This window comes from Plectropomus leopardus, chromosome 15, assembly GCF_008729295.1.
Source record: "Plectropomus leopardus isolate mb chromosome 15, YSFRI_Pleo_2.0, whole genome shotgun sequence".
NCBI classification, from domain to species: Eukaryota; Metazoa; Chordata; class Actinopteri; order Perciformes; family Serranidae; genus Plectropomus; species Plectropomus leopardus.
In genome coordinates, this window is record NC_056477.1 from 4,905,991 (window position 1) to 4,925,262 (window position 19,272).

A 19,272-nucleotide genomic window follows, 5' to 3' on the forward strand; every position below is an offset into this window, starting at 1 on the left:
AAATCCCCCCGGAGATGGAAGAAATAGAGCCTTCCACTTTGCTCATAAACACCAGGCTGTCAATCAAGACAGCTAATGATAAGAGCTCCATTTTAACTCAAGGTCAACAACGTCTTCTCCCTGAGCATGCCACAGCTTGGCACCCAGCACCCAGCGATAAACAACCTCCTCTGTTGTTTACCTGCACGACGAGCCAAGAGCTCAACACTTAGACATGGTGACTGACAAGAAACCAGCCTTTTTCAATATAAAAGAGGATGATTCAAGAGGAAATCTTGGAATTATTAATGGTCAAATCCAGAATTCAGATGATTTGCTCCTGGACCAAAACCAGTTGGTGGGAGTGGACACAATGGACCCGCTATACAAGCGAGCATTGACACTGATGGAGAAAGGCCGTGTCACTGGTGGCGCTGTCGATAAAACACCCACGAGGAACCGGCAACAGTAGGTGGATGACAGGAGACATCAGCCTGTGCTAAACAGCAGCCCAACACTTCCTCAGTCTCTGACGGAGCTTTATAGGAGGGATTTCACCTAACCAAAGCCTCTATCAGAGCTCTGCATTGACCGTGGCAGCTTTGGCTAAATGAGCCCATTTCTTTTCGCCGTGTAGACAGAAAGAAGGATCGCCTGCCTGCCTGCCTTCCTTTCGCAAAGCTGCCCGGCCCAGTTTTTTGGCAGGCATTGCCAAAAAGGGACTTAGAGGGAGGAAGGTTTTTTTTTTTTTGCCTGCTCGTGGTCTACAGCAGGAGAGAAGCAGATGACTGTCCTCCTGAAAGCTTTTTTTCCTCTCCATAATCCCCCAGAGCTAGCTCCTGCTGCTCCCCAGGGGGTGGGTGCAGTGTGTGTGTATATGTGTGTGTGTGTGTGTTTATATGAGGCAGCAGGCAAAAGGGGCTCAATTCATGTAAGGGGCGGGGTATCCTTGGGAGGGTGCGGTTCTCTGGATAGCTACATTTCTGCAGGGGACAAAGTGACACATGCATTAAACAAACTTGCACACAAACACAAAGCAGCCGAAGGGTCCATCGAGTCCATCCTGCAGAATGCTGTCACAGGATTCACAAGACCTACTTCCATCCCACAAACCCTGACCCCCCCTCCCCAAACAAACCACATCTCATCCTCTCAGCTTTTCATCCCGTGCCCGGCTTGCTTGTGCCCGCTGCCCGCTGTGCCAGCATGCCACCGTGGCACCATCGAGGGATGAGGTGCAGCTGAATCAGCTCTGCCTCCCCTGATAGGTGACCCTCCGAGGAAACGAGAAGGGGGACCGTGTCGGCTGCAGCTCAGAGGCGAAGAGCAAACACTGCACGACCCGGTTCAACAGCCAAAGAGGTCAAAGAGCGCAAGACTAACTTATGTTTTTATTTTGACACTTACACAAAAAACATGGTGTGATGTTGGAGAATCAACACGTGTTCAGCCAGTAAAAACTGGATAAAGTAAGGGATTTTGGGGGTATCTTCACACCAGAACTCTCCAACACCCTGGTACGGAAAGAAACTGGCCGCAAAAACAATTTAGTATTTCCTTTATGTTACAGTTTATTATGCAAGTCGAGAGGGTAGTTATGGACACAACATGTAGGTGCAAGGCTATAAAAAAACAACGTACATGAGAAAAAAAGGAACACACTGAAAGAAAAGCAGCAAGCCTCCAAATCTCTGCCCGTGCCGCACTGCTTACAGGCGGTGCGGCTGCTCTAACCTGTTAACACAGGTGCTGGTTGACTTTAAGATCCTTTCAATCAGATTTAAAAGTTTCTAACTCAATATTCAGCATCTAAAATGCAGCTACACGACTTGTGCCCTGACCTCATTTAGACCTGGACCGTCTGTACCTTGGGACTAAATGTACAGCTGAAGAGCCTTTTGAATGTTCTATAAAAGTGCAATATGCAGTCTGACACAGTCCATAAATCTCAACAGAGCTACAGCAGAACGCAGAGCAAAAATTGCATCTCACACTCTTTTACAAACACAACATTTAATACAGTCAGCATTTTGACTCTGGGTCATTTTTAAGGCCACGCTGCGCCTCATTTTACATTCTGTACGAGCTGAGCAAAGGCAAGCAAAAGGCCCCTGAAGGCAACACAGCTGATTTGGAGATTAGAGCACAGCCACTCATGACTCTCAGGGTTGCGGGGTTTTCAACACGTGAACTCTTAAACTGCAAACACTCATGCTAACGTAAGCATGATGACACATGAACATAGGACGAATGATGACATATAGATTCATCTGCAGCTGACTCATGTATGAACTCTGCCACGGACCTTAAATATAAATGCTGGTAGGAATGAATACGAGAAGAGTTTTCTGGGCATTGATCTTTCAATACTGCTTGAGGCTATTTGCAACATTTCCAACTCTTTTATCATTTTTAAAGCAACAATTTTCACTCCTGTTTTACAAACTACTGCATGAATGAAGCCCAAATACACTTTGGAAGTCAAAACAACAGCCAGCATTTAAAAGAAGTGGAGAAAAAGGACTTTGGAAATACAGCATGCATGTGTCATTTGAATATATTCATAAAAGCAAAGCTTTGTTTGCCTGTGAACTCTCCAGGATATACTGTGGCATGTTAGCGTGCTGTATTCCCCAGTTCTGAGAGCATAAAATAGAAAATGATGAATAAGGTCAAGAGAGGGAGCGAGCAAGTGAGTGAAAGGATGTGCAAGAGAGACAGAAAGGGAGGGATACAGACAGACAGAAATATGCACAAAAGATGATGAGAAAGAGTGAGAATGGAAGTGAGAGAGAGAGAGAGGATGGAGACACGGGGAGGAAGACAAGGAGAGAGAGAGAGAGAGAGAGAGAGAGAGAGAGAGAGAGAGAGAGCGAGAGAGAGAGAGGCCTCTAGTAAGTAGCTTTCTCCTGGTTATTGGTTTCAGTGACTGGTCAAAACTATTCTTCTCCATTCTTCTTGTCTCTCTCTCGCCGGCACCTTTTTTTCCCCTCCGTGGCGTGAAAGATAAAGCGGACGGGCCCAACTGTGTGGCTGGCCCTTGTTCACAGCAGTGGCCTTTTGAAGCCAATTTTCCAGCTCACGGAGCAGAGAAAGACAGGGAGAGACGGGCAGAGAGAGACGGAGGGACTCGGAGGAGAGTCGAGGGATGAAGGGATGTCGGGGAGGGAGGCGGAGGGGAGGGGGGTGGGACTGGGAAGTTTTTAGGTGTTTGAATTAGGGTTAGCGTTGAGGGACTGATGTGAGAAAATGCACAGGCGCAGCGGGATTACTAACAGAAATATTCCTCACACCTTAACTGCCATAATTGGTACCACTGAACATAATTGTAGCACAGAGGGAACATTATTCACCGGACCCGAAACTGTGGAAGCAGCTTGGTTTTTACAAAGAACTGGAGCTTGGGGGTAATTGCAGTGCATTGCTGGAAATGTGCTTCCTGCTGTAAATGCTTCAATTCTGCACATTTAGGCTGTAGCTTTTTACATTTGGAGGCAAATTTTACCATTTTATACAGCTATTTTAGTTTCTAATGCACTCTAAATTATAGCAGTTGCAGAGGAGCTGAAGTATAAAATGCTCTACAATTACATATTCCCTCCATACACATTATTTCAGTTAAGGTCGTTTCTCATGGACAATGTGTTCAGGTTTTTGCAAACGAAAAATCCCATGCTGCACAGTGCTAAAGTCACTAATAATTAAAAGACAACACAAATACAGATCAAACAACAGCAGAGAAAATGTTTGGTGACAGATAACAAATGCTTTGAAAAACAAAATTTAAAAAAAGATTGAAAGTATGTTCCCAAACACGCACAACCACCAAAAATCAACTCAAAAAAGCAAGAACACATTCATCTGGTGTTTTCATTATTAAATTTTAGGAACTTGTGTGTGTTTGTGGGAGGGGTTAAGGGAGGGAAATCTTTAATTGCTATAAGGTTATATATTCCTTCTATAGAAAGTTTTTCAGCTAAGGTTGTCTTTTATGGACAATCTGTTTAGGTTTTTGCAGATGAAAAATCCCATGCAGTACTAGATTCACTAATAGTTAAAAAACAGCACAAATGCAGATCAAACAACTGCAGAGAAACTGTTTGGTGACAGATAACAGGATCGCAAATTTTTAAAAATGTTGACAAACACAAACAGACACACATACAACCACCAAGCACCAGATAACTGTTTTCTTGTTGTTTTTTAATAATTAAATTCCAGGATATATGTGTGTACGTGTGTATGTGTGTGTGTGTGTGTGTGTGTGTGTGTGTGTGTGTGTGTGTGTGTTTATGGGAGGGGTTAAGGGAAGGAATATTTAACTGCTATATAATTATATATAACAAAAAAAATCCATGCTAGACAGTGCTAAAGTCACAAATAATTAAAAGAATTCACAAATGCAGATCAAACGACTGAAGAGAAACTGTTTGGTGACAGATAACAGGATCGCAAACGCTTCAAAAAACAAACAAAAAAAAGTATGCTCACAAACACACATATAAAAACCAAAAATCAACTTTAAAAAAAGCAAGAAAACATTCATCTGGTGTTTTCATTAAGATTATTAAATTCCAGGATCTTGTGTGTGTTTGTGTTTGTGAGGGGGGGGGTTACGGGAGGGAAGCATGAAGGAAGGATAATTAAAAATGTTAACTGGATGCATAAAAACGAACTATGTATGTGTTTTTCTCTCCTTCCCACCCTCCACCCCCCTGCATGCCGTGGCTCCACTTATCAGCGTGAGGGGGGGGCATACGAATTAAGACCACATAGGGAAAGAAATCAGACTTTTTTAAATGCCGAGAGACTGGCTAGAAAATTGGCTTAGTGCGGCAGATAGCGAACTGAACAAAAGGAACATATATATGAGCTTGAAGTGATTGAAGTAGCTGGCGTCTCCCGATGTGTGCCCGGCGTTTGATTCCCGCCACGGCTCTTACATAAACTGCTCGCTTAATTTCACACCGCGCATCTGAAAAATGACAACAAACGCTTTCATTAGAGCGCGATGCCGCAGCCCCACGAAGAGACTTTAATGTTCTTGAAGCGTGGAGGAAGGAAGGAGGAGAAGGAGGAGAGGAGGAGGAGGAGGAGGAGAGGGGGGGTGAAGGAGACAGAGAGAATAAACTAGGTGAAGGAGTGTGATAAATGTGAAGAGCGTTCCAAAAACAAGAAGCGGTAAAAGCAGCGAACAGCATCTGCTTTGCTTATTTCAATATTCATGTGCCCCCCCGCCCCACAGCTCCCATCCCTCCCTCATTCTCTCCTGCGTGAATTTGTTTTCCTAGCATGCAATTGGTAACGCTCATCTTTCCTCCCTCTCGCAGAGTCTCTCCCCTCTCTCTCTGGTGTGGTGAAATATTTTGCATATGTTTACCGGGGAACACGGTATGAGGAGTAGAGTTAAGCCCAGTTCGGTAATTTGGGATCTTTCATCTGCTTTTGGCACCAGGACAATCCTACGTTGACAGAGAATCGGGTCACGGGTAGGGTTTTGCCAGAGGCCATGAGGCTGTGTGTCTAAGACGAGTGTGTGTGAGAGTGTGTGTGTGTAAGTGTGTAGGCGTTCCTCTTCACGCTGTACCACAGCTTAGCTTCTCCTCGCTTTTTTCATATGGTGATGCATGGAGGTGCAACACAGAGGTGCCACCCTTGAGGTGACTAACACACCGTCCCCAATCCCATCCAGGACAACACAGGTCTCCACTCACAACAGTGGCTTTGTTGCCTTTTTTACTATGTGGCCTCAGTGTGTGTGTGAGTAGGTGTGTGTGCATGTGCAAAAATAACAACATAAATTTAAACAGCTGGAGGTATGATTGTTTACTGAGTTTAAGGCTTTAAACAGCACGGAAAAAGGTTTTAAAAAGGGTTAAAGATAAAAACTTTATTATAGGCACTTGTGCAATGTCATTACTTGTTTTGTTGTATTTAATCTTTGTATTATTAGTGAGATTTATCCCCAAACAGCTGAAAGGACAGCCAGTCACATTACAAGAGATCCCACTCCCCTTCTGCATAAACCTCTCTAGCTACTACCATCAGGTCGCTGCTATAAAGTCCCCTTTGTCAAGAAAAACACCTAAAAACTCCTTCATTACAACTGCCATTAACATTTTAAATAAAAGGGAAGGTAATGACCTGTACATCTACATAAACACTATCAATCTTTGCACACAGTGTTATACTAAATTATAGTTTTATTATGAACACATGCTGTACGTTTATTTTCCGGTTTGTTTTGCACTGTATGTTGGGCCACATCTAAAATGATTTGTTTCCTGAATCTGAATCCAAGCTCGTTCTCTCTAGCTGATGAAAAAAGCTTTGATTTCATTATAAAGAGAAAGTGAGCTGGACCTTTTTTTAGTGTTTCCTGCAAAAACAATAACAACGCTGTCGAGGCCTTCGCATCACCAACTGCTAAAGGAGGCAGAAACAAGCAACAAGAGGGAAAACTATAATCTTAAAGGGATAATTTGCAGATTTTCAACAAACTTTGTATCATATTAATGTGGTTAGTATGTGCGGATGAACTGTGGTGGACTTCCCTCCACCTAACCAGAGCCTAAATCTCTCTGCTCCCCTCACAGTGAACATTTCTGCTGGCTCTTAAGCTGTTGCTCAAACTACAGGTTTTCCTCATTTTCATATTTTCACCCATGTCGCAACAACAGACACAAAGAGCATCAAAGTACATCAAGAGAAAGACCTGCCCCCCTCTTCTCTCTCGAACCCAGACCAAACTCAGGTCTAACTGTCACACTAGGTCGCAATGGTCAAATATGAATCAGTATTCTGTTACTGCACGGCCTGTTTCTCGCCTAAAACATTGTCATTAACATATTTTAGTGTACTGTTTAGCTGTAAAAAAAAAAAACAAAACAAAAAACATTTGTGACCTGGCTGCCATGTTGAAAACAGTCGAGTCATATTTGGGACACATTTCACATTTCAGTGGGATGAGCTTCTTTTTGGCCTTTAATGCTCCAATTCTGCAAATATAAAAACAAATCACTTATTTGGAAACTGAGTATAGCTGCTAGCCAACACTCACTGAGAACATACTCGAGTTATCGCCTAGAAAATTGTTCCAGTTTCACTCCAGTTGTACAAGAACCCTACAGCTTACTGCAGCAGACCAGCCACCCAACCAAGGGCGTGGGTTTTGTTTAAACGTTAAGGGTGGACACATGACAAGGGGGCTTGAAGCCCCTGCGTCAGAAAATTTTGAGTATCAAACATTTACATTCTGGTGAATTTTATGCATCAATTTGTGGTGTAAGTGTCTATTTTGTCAAAAAAAAAGCCCCCTGCTACTTTCATGTTTTGTTTGGTGGAGACAAACACACGTTCTAAATATCGAGGTGGACACGTCGCCTGCATCCCCCAAAAAATCTCCATCTGTGCTGCCACCTGACATTGACGCAGTAACCCCACAAGCCTCCTGCAGACGGTGACATTTTATAAATCTTATAAGTTTAGTTCAAGCTACACTACGCAACATGGATCTAATAGAGCGCGTCATTTCATGCTGCATTTCTATTGTTTGGTCAGTAGATGTACTGTAGGACGTAACAGCAGTCACACAGAAAGATGGTCATACCAAATCCCAAATTTCCATCAAAGATTAACACAAAACATAAGCAATATTTTTGAATGATGTTGTGCGACTTCTCCTCTCGTGATAACAGCCTAAGAAGCATGACGATGGACGTTCAAAACATTAGCAGCTTTATTTTTATTGCAGCCACCGCACAAGCTGTCATTATTTCCAATCGAAACAGGTGAACTTGGCGTGTTATGTGAGCGATAATGGAAGGGCGAGCCCTTATATGTGGGAGAGACCTCGTATCAGGGATTTCTGGGAGGTGATAGTCCATGATTTCACGGAGGAACTGTGGATTCAAAACTTTACAATGATCTGCTCAACTTATATGTTATGTGATGCAATAACACCTCTTGTAGCACCTGCTGCATCATGCCTGTAAGAGCCAGTTTCTACCGACAAGTGCACAGACATCCTGTGACCTATAACAGTAAGAAATAGCGATTCCACTGCAGGGCTGTGAAATATGGCTTTTTCGAATCGCCTGAAATACCACCTTATGTGAGCGTAAAAACTTTTTTGCAATAAATGTTTTTTAGAAATTGACGTGTTTCTATCAGACGTACATTACATCCGCAATTTAATTTGCACAATTTGAGGAAAGCCCACCCACTGTCAGAAATTTTATTCCACAACCATGACAACGGCCATCCTTGAATCTCTCTCACTAAGTGACGTAGGACGACCGTCTTCGAGCCATCACCAAAGATATCGGCATGTTTCTTTCACGAAGGACATCTTTTGACAGAGACAGCCCAAAATCGCATAGTGTATACTGGCTTTACCTGGTGACTTGTACTCTCTTTTGTGTGTGTGTGTGTGTGTGTACCTTGAGTCCTTCAGCAGGTGAGCAGCTGAGCAGGACCAGGTTGTTCCTGTGCGTGCTTGTTGAAGTCCAGGGCCACAGCTCCTCACCAGACTCTTCCAGGTCCCACCAGCAGAGCGCCACATCCTGGAGACGGTTGAGACACACACGTCTACGAAGCCCACGACCCCGTCCGCTCGCCTCAACAGAAAACACCTGCACATGGAAACACAAAAGCGAGAATGGATTGTGGAAAATGGGCAGTACAGTCAGAATATAAACAGACAGTATAGATCAACAGATTTAAAGCATATCTTATGAAGACCTGAAGTTTTCAGAGTGTCTCAGTGATCTGGATTCACCTACCTGGTGTGTTAACACCTGAGGGCTCTGAAACTTCTACATCTGCAGTCCTCCCCACCCCCCAAAAAAAATCACTCATGTCCTTCCCCCATCCTGTTTTTGTTGATATCTAAGGTTGTTTTTTAGCTTCCATTATTAATGTGTGTGTTTTTTGTTCTGTCGGGCTTGTTGTTTTAGTGATGTGCATATTTTTGGGAAGGTCCGCCACGCTCTACGGGCCACAACAAAGAGACGCACAGTAATGAGCTCTCGTGGCGCTTGGGGTGGGGGGCACACACACTCGCACAGAAACACACACAGACATGAATGCATGCATGTATGCACACAAATACACATGTACATACATGTAGAGGCACTGGTATGAGAAGTGCACACACACACACACACACACACACACACACACACACACACACACACACACACACACACACACACACACACACACACACACCATTAAACAAACAGTGCTCCATCCAGAAGCACTTTTAACGCAGGTGAAATTGCAGGTCTTACACTGTGACCCTGCCTTTCATGTACACCACAGCTCATTCCTTCTTCACACGGAGCCCCATATACAGGCCTTTCATACACTTTATCTCCAGTCACACTCACTAACACAATGAACCAGCTACCAGAGTCGATGGCTAACACACACACACATTAGCACATACAAAACTATACACACACGTGTGACAGAAAGGCATGTTGTAAAAGCTGAAATACGTCATAAACATGAACCTCGGTACAAAAAAAATGACTTTAAAAGAGGAGAAACATGCAGAAATTAGTAAATCGACAAGCTGAAGGTTCAGTGGTCCATGTCTGCCCTCCTTGCCCCCTTGGGTGGGGGGGGCGGGAGGATTTGCCTTGGACACAAAATACCGAGATGAATTAAAATGATGGAAGTACATCTGATGATAAAGGGAACAAAGAGTTGCCCCAAACAGCTGAACGGGAGATCACTGACAGATTAGAAATGGAAAAGAAGAAAAAAAAATCAGAAAATCACGGGGTTAATAACACACTATCTCAACCCCCCTTACGCCCCCTCCATCCCACCATCCCTACCCATCTCTTCCCTCTTCTCTTTTTTTTTTTTCTTTTTTTTTCTGCTGGCGTTTGCTGGTCAGCAATAATCAAAAACCACTTTCTGTGGGCCGGATTAGTTTAGCCCCCCCTCAACGCCCCCCACTCTCCCTTCTCCAGCTTAGCCCACTGGACCAGGGCGATGTGTATGTGTGTGTGTGTGCATGTGTGTGTTTGTTATGGGGGATGGGGAGTCGGGTGTGCGCGTGTGCACACGTTCGTGTGTGTGTATGTCGCAGGTTGCATGCACATGCATTGACAGAGGTGTGGGGTGTACAATATGTGGTGGTGGTGGAGAGGAGGGGGGTGTCTTATCAGGACTCTACTTCTGGAGACAGACGCACGCCGGGTACGATTGCTTTTATACACACCAACATGCACGCGCACACACACCCACACACACCTTAACAAAAGGGCCTGGCAGTAATGTGATAATGCCAGGGTTAGCGGTTAGCCAGCGAGTGACGGAGGACACAGTGTAGGTTTGTTTTTGGGGGAGGGAAGAACGGGACGGAGCATAATCAGACCTGTTACTAACACCTACACAAACACCTCCAGATCACACTGCCTCTCAATACACACCTTTATGAGAGATTAATAGACAGAAACAGGAAAGACGGAGAGAGTTGGAGGCATACTTACACCACAGATGGCACATGGTGTTTACATTGAACCTACGCATACTTTGAGCACCTGTTGTGCTCAAAAATACAAACATTTATCATTTATTAATTGTATTAGGCCACATAGAGAGGATGGACGGACACCAAAAATCCACACAGAAATATCAGGATAGATCCTGACAGCGGGCAGCTATCTGGTTAACCACCAAAATTACAAGCTACGTCCTCGCTAATTCCACATTGCTTGATAATAAGTTAAATGTTAGATAAGTGACATAACCAAAGTCCTCATTTGTCATGTACGTACCATAAACTGTAAAAATGATGGACGATGCTACAGTGACGCCACCCATTGTAGGTTTTGTAGCCTCAAGTTCAGCATTACGGCTGTAATCACCTCGGTTTATTGGAGCAAGAAGTGACCAAATTTTGGCAAGAGGCTGGAGATGTGGAGGACGGAGGGTTGATCCGACTGATTGTCATGAATGCTGAAATCAGCTATAGAGACAAAATATTTTTTTTTATACCAGGCTGTAAACATGTTTATCTCTGCTGTTAAGTTGGGCATTTTAGTGTTACAGTGGTTGCCACTTTGTATATACAAGTAATACCGATTTATTTAACAGCCAATATTCTGAGTAGACTTTCCAAACCGTGTTTTATTTTAATTGTCATGGTAAAAAAGGTCAGTGATGTAGGAAAGACTCAGTTAGTGTGTTTTGATTCAAATAGAGTGGGTTTAAAGGGTTAGTACAATTTGGATTTGATAAAATTTACATTGAAAGTAATCAGATTCTACCTTATATAGCATGTTTCTAGTATTTTTTTAACAGTTTAATGGCTCTTGGTGTGTGTTGCTACTGACAGAACATGTGACTAAAGTGTACTCTCCTCTTCGGATTAAGCATGAAAGAAATACAAGAATAACATTTTTGAAATGTTGGCCATCATCAGGTACGATGAAGAATAGAGTTGGACGGTGATTCAGAATGACATGTTAATGCCTTTCTTTTCTTGTCTCTGCTTTCTCTCTCTCTCTCTCTTTTTTAGAAACAATGGCCTAAATGCACACACACAAATGCTAAATCACACACATAGCTCATGCAGACTCCATCAGTGCGCTCCACTGTACCTTGATTTCAGAGGGGGAGAGTTTGTCTGTTCGCCTGCCAGCCTCTGGGGAGTCCTGGTTCTTCTGGTTGAGGTAGACTGCAGCCACCTGGCTCTGCTCCGGGAGGGACACCAGAATCAGCCGATCGCTCAGCACCGCTGGGAATGACATCACCACAAATGTCAATGGATGTCATCATTCAAAACAAAATACGACTGTGTATCATTGAGGCGATCCATAAAAAGTTCACCATCTCCTTACATGCCATAAATCACATACTGTTTACTTCTATTGTGGGTTTCGATTGTATTTTCTAATGTTTCACCTCGCTCTCTTTGAAGCCACCAGGCTCCTTTGACAAAAACAATCATTTTACTTCACAGAATATGGGAGCTGCTGGTCTGTTTGTTTGTCTTATTGTGTGACTTTGGCGTTTTAAAGGGTTAGTTCGCATTCACCAAAGTCACTAAAAACTCAAGCAAACTGTAGTACTACTACATCTTTTTTAGGTAATACACTGACCATGGATAGGTACCCCATACAGCCACACCAAAAAATTCCCTTTAACTTCCTTAGTAAACACTGACTTTCTAAATTTACAATCTCGAAATCTTAAATCCAAGCAGAATGAATTAACATTTTAGCATTTTACAGTTAATTTTATTGTTATGTAATAAATTCTAGGCGCTCTATCACAGGGAACTGGACTTGCTTGAGTTTCTGAAAGACGTTTCACCTCTCATCCAAGCGTCCTCTTCAGTCCTCAGGAAGACACTCGGATGAGAGATGAAACCTCTTCAAGACACTCAAGCAAGTCCAGTTGCCTACAATGTAGCACTTAAAATCACCTTGACCTGGATGACTGAGAATCTTCACTAACATGTTACATATTTGTTAAAGGATTTACCTGTTTTAAATTGCTCTCATTTTTGTGATTAAGTTTTGTGCAGTTTTCTTGTTTTACTTTGAAGTTTTTATGTTGAAGATGCAGCATCCTCTCTATCTATCTGTCACTGCATGACTGAACAATTCAGCCTTCGTGTAAGAGTGTACATAGACTACTGCAGCTCATACTGATGAAGGCCTATTTTATTTATATATATATATTTAGCCTATCAGTGTCAACAAAGGTGATAGAAACATAATAAAATTAACTTAATGCATTTATAGGAACATAGTGGAGTCAATGTGTTGCAACATTAAGTTTCACACTCCAGCTCTCTGCTGCATTAAGTCTGTATTTTGTGAGTTTGTGAATCTTTATTTTACTCTCCTGATGCCTTGGATGCAACTTCAGTGAATTATTTTCTCAAACATTTCTGCACTTGACAATCAATTTAGATTCTGATAATGTTTATGAATATTCTCTTCTATGTTTTCACTTCATTATATTATTAATATCCACTACTTTAGAGTGGGAGGACAGAGGTTTCATCGTCTCTTCTCTCCCTCTTCTCCTCTCCCTTACTTCTTCTTTCCTTCCCTTTCACCTAATTTCCCTTCTTTTTTCCTCTCCTCCTCTCTCTCCTGCATCCTCTCTTTGCCCTGCCTCTCGTTTTCTTTGTATCTCTTTCCTCCCCTGTTCTCTCGTCTCTTCCCCTGTCAGTGTACTGCAGGCTCTAAAGGCCTTTTTGTGGTAGAAGAACACACTTGATCCTGTTCAACTCTTCAGGAGCTGCATGGAAACGCTGATTAGCAATTAAGCCCCCCTCTCCTTCAAATTAATCTGTTTATGAAACCAATTAAATGGAAAGGGGGGGGGGTTGTTACACATGTCTCTCAGATATCCTGCTTTGAGTTGAGCGAGTAAGGCTGCACCCCGAGATTTAGAAATCTAACCGCCAATTAGCCGTGGCATGTGTGTATTTATAAACGTGCGGGTATTTGGTATGATTACACTTCAAATCACCCTGTTGTGTGAAAATTTCAAATTAATATGCAAATATTCAAGAGGGGAGTGAAACATCGCTGAGAAATACAGAAAAACTAGCATCTTAAATCAGGTCAATTGAGTCAGTCTGTCCTCATGTTGAAGTTGGATTATGAAGCATTTGTAATGAAAACTGGTTCAAGGCTTAAAACCATCGTAAAATACAGCCATTAATGATGCCATGGCTTCCTGAAACAGCATTTAATGCAATAGTAAGCGTCTTTGTAATAGATTACAGACAAATCAAGTTAAATGCAGTTTAGTATTGATTTCTATGGGTGTCTATAAACGGGATTAGGTTTAATCCCATTCATTCCCAAATGAAGGAGGGGATATGAAACCAGGCTGCCGCCCAATCTGGGACCAGGTGGCTGATTTGGCATTAAGGGCCAGACCTTCATGACCCACCCTGATACACCCAGGCACACGCACACGCACACGCACACGCACACACACAGATATGCACAGAAAGCAACACATACATTCATACAAGCAAGCCTGCAACCATTTTTTTGTATTCTCAGATACACAAACTCAAACCCACAAGCATAAAACAAACCTACAATATGTTAAAGCACGCACATGGTCTCACACACACACACACACACACACACACACACACACACACACACACACACACACACACACACAGACAGAAACGCACACACACAGTCCCCTAAATCCATTTAATGCCATCTCCTCAGCAGCATGTTGACATAAGAGGCCAATGGGCTTAACCAAAAGCACATTTAAACACGGGTAAATGAAACCGGCTATGAAAAATCACTTAAGGATGCTTAATCGTGGAGCATATGCGCAGCTTGGCCCAGCCATCGGCCAAAGGAAGCCGGTAATACTTTGATGGTGTAAAATATGTGTAATCTACTGCTCTGTATGATGCAATCGGCGCTCATGGCAGAAACAGGAAGGTAACCGGCATTGAACGTACAAAGTTTACGAGGGGACGGTAAGCCCGCTTTGTTGCATTGTGAAATAAAAACACATCTGGCTGCAATTGCTTGTTGTCTCAGGGAGACAAAAACGCAGCAGGCCTCACATTCAGATGAAGGCGTGCAAATCAGAAAGAGGATTTTCTTCAGCATTCAGATACTGTAACCTCTCTGCTTTAGAAAGTTGTCAGATCCTGTTCCGAAAATGTAAACGAATTCCCTGTCATTGTACAGTGACTACGGTTCATTCAAAAGGTCCAGTGTGTAGGATTTAGGGGGATATTTTGGCAGAAATTGAATAAATATAATAAGTATGTTTTCTTTGGTGCATAATCACCTGAAAATACCTGAGAATGAGATGTTTATATCTACATAGCACCGCCATGTTTTCTATAGTAGCCCAAAATGGACAAACCAAACACTGGCTCTATTTAGGGACATTTTCACGTCGTCCACTGTACTGCAGAAGTCCAAAGGCAACAAGCAGCATCGGGAGAAGATTTGTTAAGTAAAACTTCTTTTTTGTGTTTGTACCAGTCTGAATGTTTGTTTTGGAAAGAAAAGAGACTTGTGGATAATTCTGCTCCCGATAAAAACCTCCTGAACAACAAACACTGAAGGAATTTCAACCAGGAGAAATTTCAGATGGTTACAATTTGCAGTCCTTACTGCTAACAAAAATTAATCCCCCTAAATCTTACACACTGGACTTTAAATATTTGGCTCTAGGTGAAATGATTTGTCCATAAATCAAAAACATTAAAAGGAAACTATTTTGATAATTGCGTGATAGTTTCACTCACTTTTCAAGCAAAAATGTCAAATATTTGCTGATTTCAGCTTCTTAAATGTGATGATTTAACAAGAAATTTTCATAAATGTTTTTTGTTTTTTTTTGGACTGTTGGTCAGATAAAACAAGCAAATTAAGGACTTCAATTTAGACTCTTAAGTTATGATTTGCATTTTCACTACTTTATGACATTTTATAGACTAATCCTTTATGAAAATAACCTCTATGTTGCGTTCACATGGAATCAGGGAACAGGAGACGCAGCATTGGTTGCAGCTCTATTTAGCACTTGACTTAAAAAATTGATCTGACATTGCAGTGATTGAACAAACAAATGCATAGAGACAGCAAGTAGATAAATGTACCTATGGTACATCACATCACACCACAAACACAAACACACACACACACCAGTCACAACTTGATTGTAACTGTAAACTGTTTCAATAATTGTACATTATAAATGTGTTCGATGGCGTGATGTGGTCTGGCTCTCTTCTGAATTGTCTAAGGCTAATTTAACAAGTGACAGATGTGAGAACAGCCTCTAACCTACAACTCCCACCACCACCCCAAACACACACACACACACACACACACACACACACACACACACACACACACACACACACACACACACACACACACACACACACACAATATAATTAGTGCCTCTGAGGCTTTGAATGGAGCGCAGCGGGAGGTGAGTGGGTGTACATGTACCTGGGTGTGTGTGGATGTGTGTGTGTATGTGTGGACCTCACTATGTGTCATTGTGTGCGTGGGTGTGTGCATGTGCGTTATACTGTGTGTGTGCCTGTAAATGTAAGTGGACATACGGTAAGTGCTTGCTGGTCTATATAAAAGAAAAGTCTGTAATTACATATGTATGCATGTGTGAACGAGTGTGTGCGTGTTTGCCTGTGTGTGTGTGTGAGTGTGTGTGTGTGTGTGTGTGTGTGCGTGTGTGTGTGTGTGTGTGTGTGTGTGTGTGTGCACTATGGGGGCTTTATCAGGTGTCTGGAGACCCCGGACGGAAGCAGGGAGGGCGGTGTTATGAACAAATAATTGATACAGAAAGAAAGAAATAATTAGCAGATTTGGGCCGGTGTCCACGGTCCCTTATTCTCTCCTGCCAGGTTTGCAGAGCGAGGGAGCGCGGTGTGTGGGGGGGGGGGGGGGGGGGGGGGTACTCCCTGGAGGAACGCGCAATGGAGAGAGAAAAACACTGATGGATGCTCTTAAGGGAAGGCCCCTGGACACACACAGCACAAAAGGATTTGCCCGCAATTAGCTGGCAGAGTCGCCTGGCTCACCTGTGGCACCTGTTATGTGTGTGAGTTGCCTCTCGTGTGTGTGTGAGCGGGTGTTTGCGTCACAAAGTGGTGAGGAGAGTGGGAAGTGTGTGTGTGTGGGGGGTGAGCAGGTGTAAACACTCAATCGGTGCTGACAGTGTGAGAGAAAGTGCGTGGTTGATGGTTTTGTGCTTTTAAACATTTGAATGCAAATGTCCCTGTGTTTGCTGGGCTGTGGGCAGAGATAGGTAGCCCAGCCATGTGGTGGAAACAATGACGCTTGTGTCCTTAAATCTGCTTAGTGAACCTCCACAGTAAACCTCAGGAATATTTAAGTCATACACAAACCATAATTTCATTCAGTGAATGGAAACATCGCAACAATACGGGAGAAAGAATTCTTCACCGCCGTAACAGGCATGATGGTTTTGCAGCAGCTCTGATTAGCATCAGTGGCACCAAAGTCACCAAAATCACAGTCAAAAATGACTAAAGCCTTCAATGCACTAACCCAGCATCAGCATCCAAAGAGGGAAAAACATATATATTTTTATGGAAGTAGACACATATAATGTATGTTGCATTCCTAAGACAAAAAAACAAGCTATCTGAAGCCTGGAAAAACCACAAAGATTTAGAGTAGTGATGGGACGATTTATCACGATACTTGCGCCAATGTGAAATGTGTTTGGATTCTACAAGAACTGTGATCTGATATTAAGATTCATTGCAATTTTTTAAATATTTTTTTTAACTCTAGAGCATGGGTAAACATTAAATTGTACACTTCTCAAGGCTGTATATCATTAGACATATTTCCAAAAACAATGCAGATCATGTCAGTCTTATTTTAGAAGTATTATATTTGCTTACAGTGGCAAATAAACTGATCACTATTTTTTTTTGTATTTATTTTTTAACAATTTTATCCCATTGAAGTTTGTAACCTTGCTCTGTGCTGCATTAAGCTAATGCAGTGTTTCCCATACACTATCATCCACACTATACTTTTTTAAATTTGGGTAAAATCTTTTTTCATTGCAGACCTGTGCACAGCACACTGATTTGCTCAGCTCCTGCACTGCTATCGCTCTGTTTTTCAGACCTTAAATGAGAGAACATTGTGTTCTTTCTTGCTTTGGTTTTGCTTTTCCTGAAACAGATAAAATGTCACGTGACTTGTATTGCTCTTTCCACCTCTGCATTTGAATTATATTGATTCAGGAATTTAAAAAAATCTATTTAAAAGCGTAAAATCTCAGAAGTTAAGTGAAACTTTTATTCCACCACTAAAATATAGTTGAACTCAGTCACTGTTATTGTACAATGTGTGTGTGTTTGAGCGTGTGTGTGTGTGTGTAACTAACCATCGCTCACAGTGTTGGCTGGTAGTCGGCCCACTAATGTGCGGTCTACGTACACTTTATCAAGCTGAGGTCCATTTAGAGTCAGAGTCACCAATACGCCACTGCTCAGCAACACCTGCAAGGTACCAGACACACACACACACACACACACACACACACACACAACAAGTAATAAACAAACATGAACTATAATCTTACAAGATTACAGCTGACAGAGATCAGCAGTAAAAGTGGTTAAATCTCAAACCTGGAAAGAAAGAAAAAGCATCCCAAAGATCATCACTTTAAGATTAATAAAATGAATGAAACTGTATGAGAGTTTATCAAGTTGGCATCTCACTTACATTAAATTTAGCCAAAAAAGATCCTCAGTTAAACCTCTGCTCTGAAAAAAGACACTTGTCAAAGCTAAATTTTTCTTTCTCAAACTTCAACCTCAATTAAGATAAACAGCTAATATCATGCTGATTTTCCATACTGTAATTTTGCTTTTGTAGTCTCTTCTATGCAAACAATATCTGATGCTCTTCCTTTAGATTTCTTCAGTTTTCCCCCGTTTAAGTGTTTTTTTAAACATTGTTTTTCTCCCCTGAATTTAGGGTCAAAGATTCTCATGTGCTGTACAGATCGTGAAGTCCCTTGAGGCAAGTTTCCTCTGATATTGGGCTATATAAATAATAATAACAAATACAAAATGGGGGATCAAATACTGCCAAATCAAAATTCTGATGATTTGTTTGACATGTTCCCGATTATCCATAAATGACCTGGTAACTGGTATTACAGTCCAGTGAAGCTCTTAGTCTGAGGCCTGGTCTGGGCGGACCAACAGAGAGAGAGAGAGTGTGTGTGTGTGTGTGTGTGTGTGTGTGTGTGTGTGTGTGTGTGTGTGTGTGTGTGTGTGTGTGTGTGTGTGTGTGTGTGTGTGTGTGTGTGTGTGTTTGTGGTCTGAGGAGGGTGTGTACCTGGCAGCAATGCTTGTTCCTCCATCTGGTGTGAACGCAGGTGTTGGTCTGCAACAGTTCCTGAAGGAGCGTCATAGAAAACGGAGGGAAAGACAGAAGGACGGTGAGACTAACAGAACAAACTGGGGACAAAGCACCCGATGACACAAGTAAACATGGGAACGCAGACCTGCTGCTGACCGCAACAGAACTGTCCTTAACCCTTTGAAATCTGAGCAAATTGGTTTGTTTCTTTCAAAAACATGGGACAAGGCAACAAGCAACTTAAAAAGAAATGGCCCCGAAAATCTGCAAAAATGAGTAAAGAAGTTACAAGAAAATTACCTGAAAATGAGCAAAAACTTAATAAATGAAAATTAAAAATAAAAGAAAATTATCTTAGAGAAAGTGTTAT

At 42.3% G+C, this 19,272-nt stretch overlaps 1 protein-coding gene across 2 annotated transcripts in view; it reads right to left on the minus strand.

Moving 5' to 3' along the window:
• LOC121954604 (WD repeat containing planar cell polarity effector) overlaps nt 1–19,272 on the minus strand; it is a 91,164-nt gene that overhangs the window by 41,603 nt on the left and 30,289 nt on the right. The window contains exons 7-10 of one of the 2 annotated variants that reach the window (XM_042502206.1): nt 18,879–18,938; nt 17,914–18,028; nt 11,601–11,737; nt 8,421–8,612 (exon numbers count right to left, since the gene is read on the minus strand). In XM_042502206.1, the coding sequence (XP_042358140.1) occupies nt 8,421–8,612; nt 11,601–11,737; nt 17,914–18,028; nt 18,879–18,938 (504 nt within the window). The remainder of the gene's footprint in view (nt 1–8,420; nt 8,613–11,600; nt 11,738–17,913; nt 18,029–18,878; nt 18,939–19,272) is intronic. The other variant, XM_042502207.1, reaches the window with a different exon arrangement.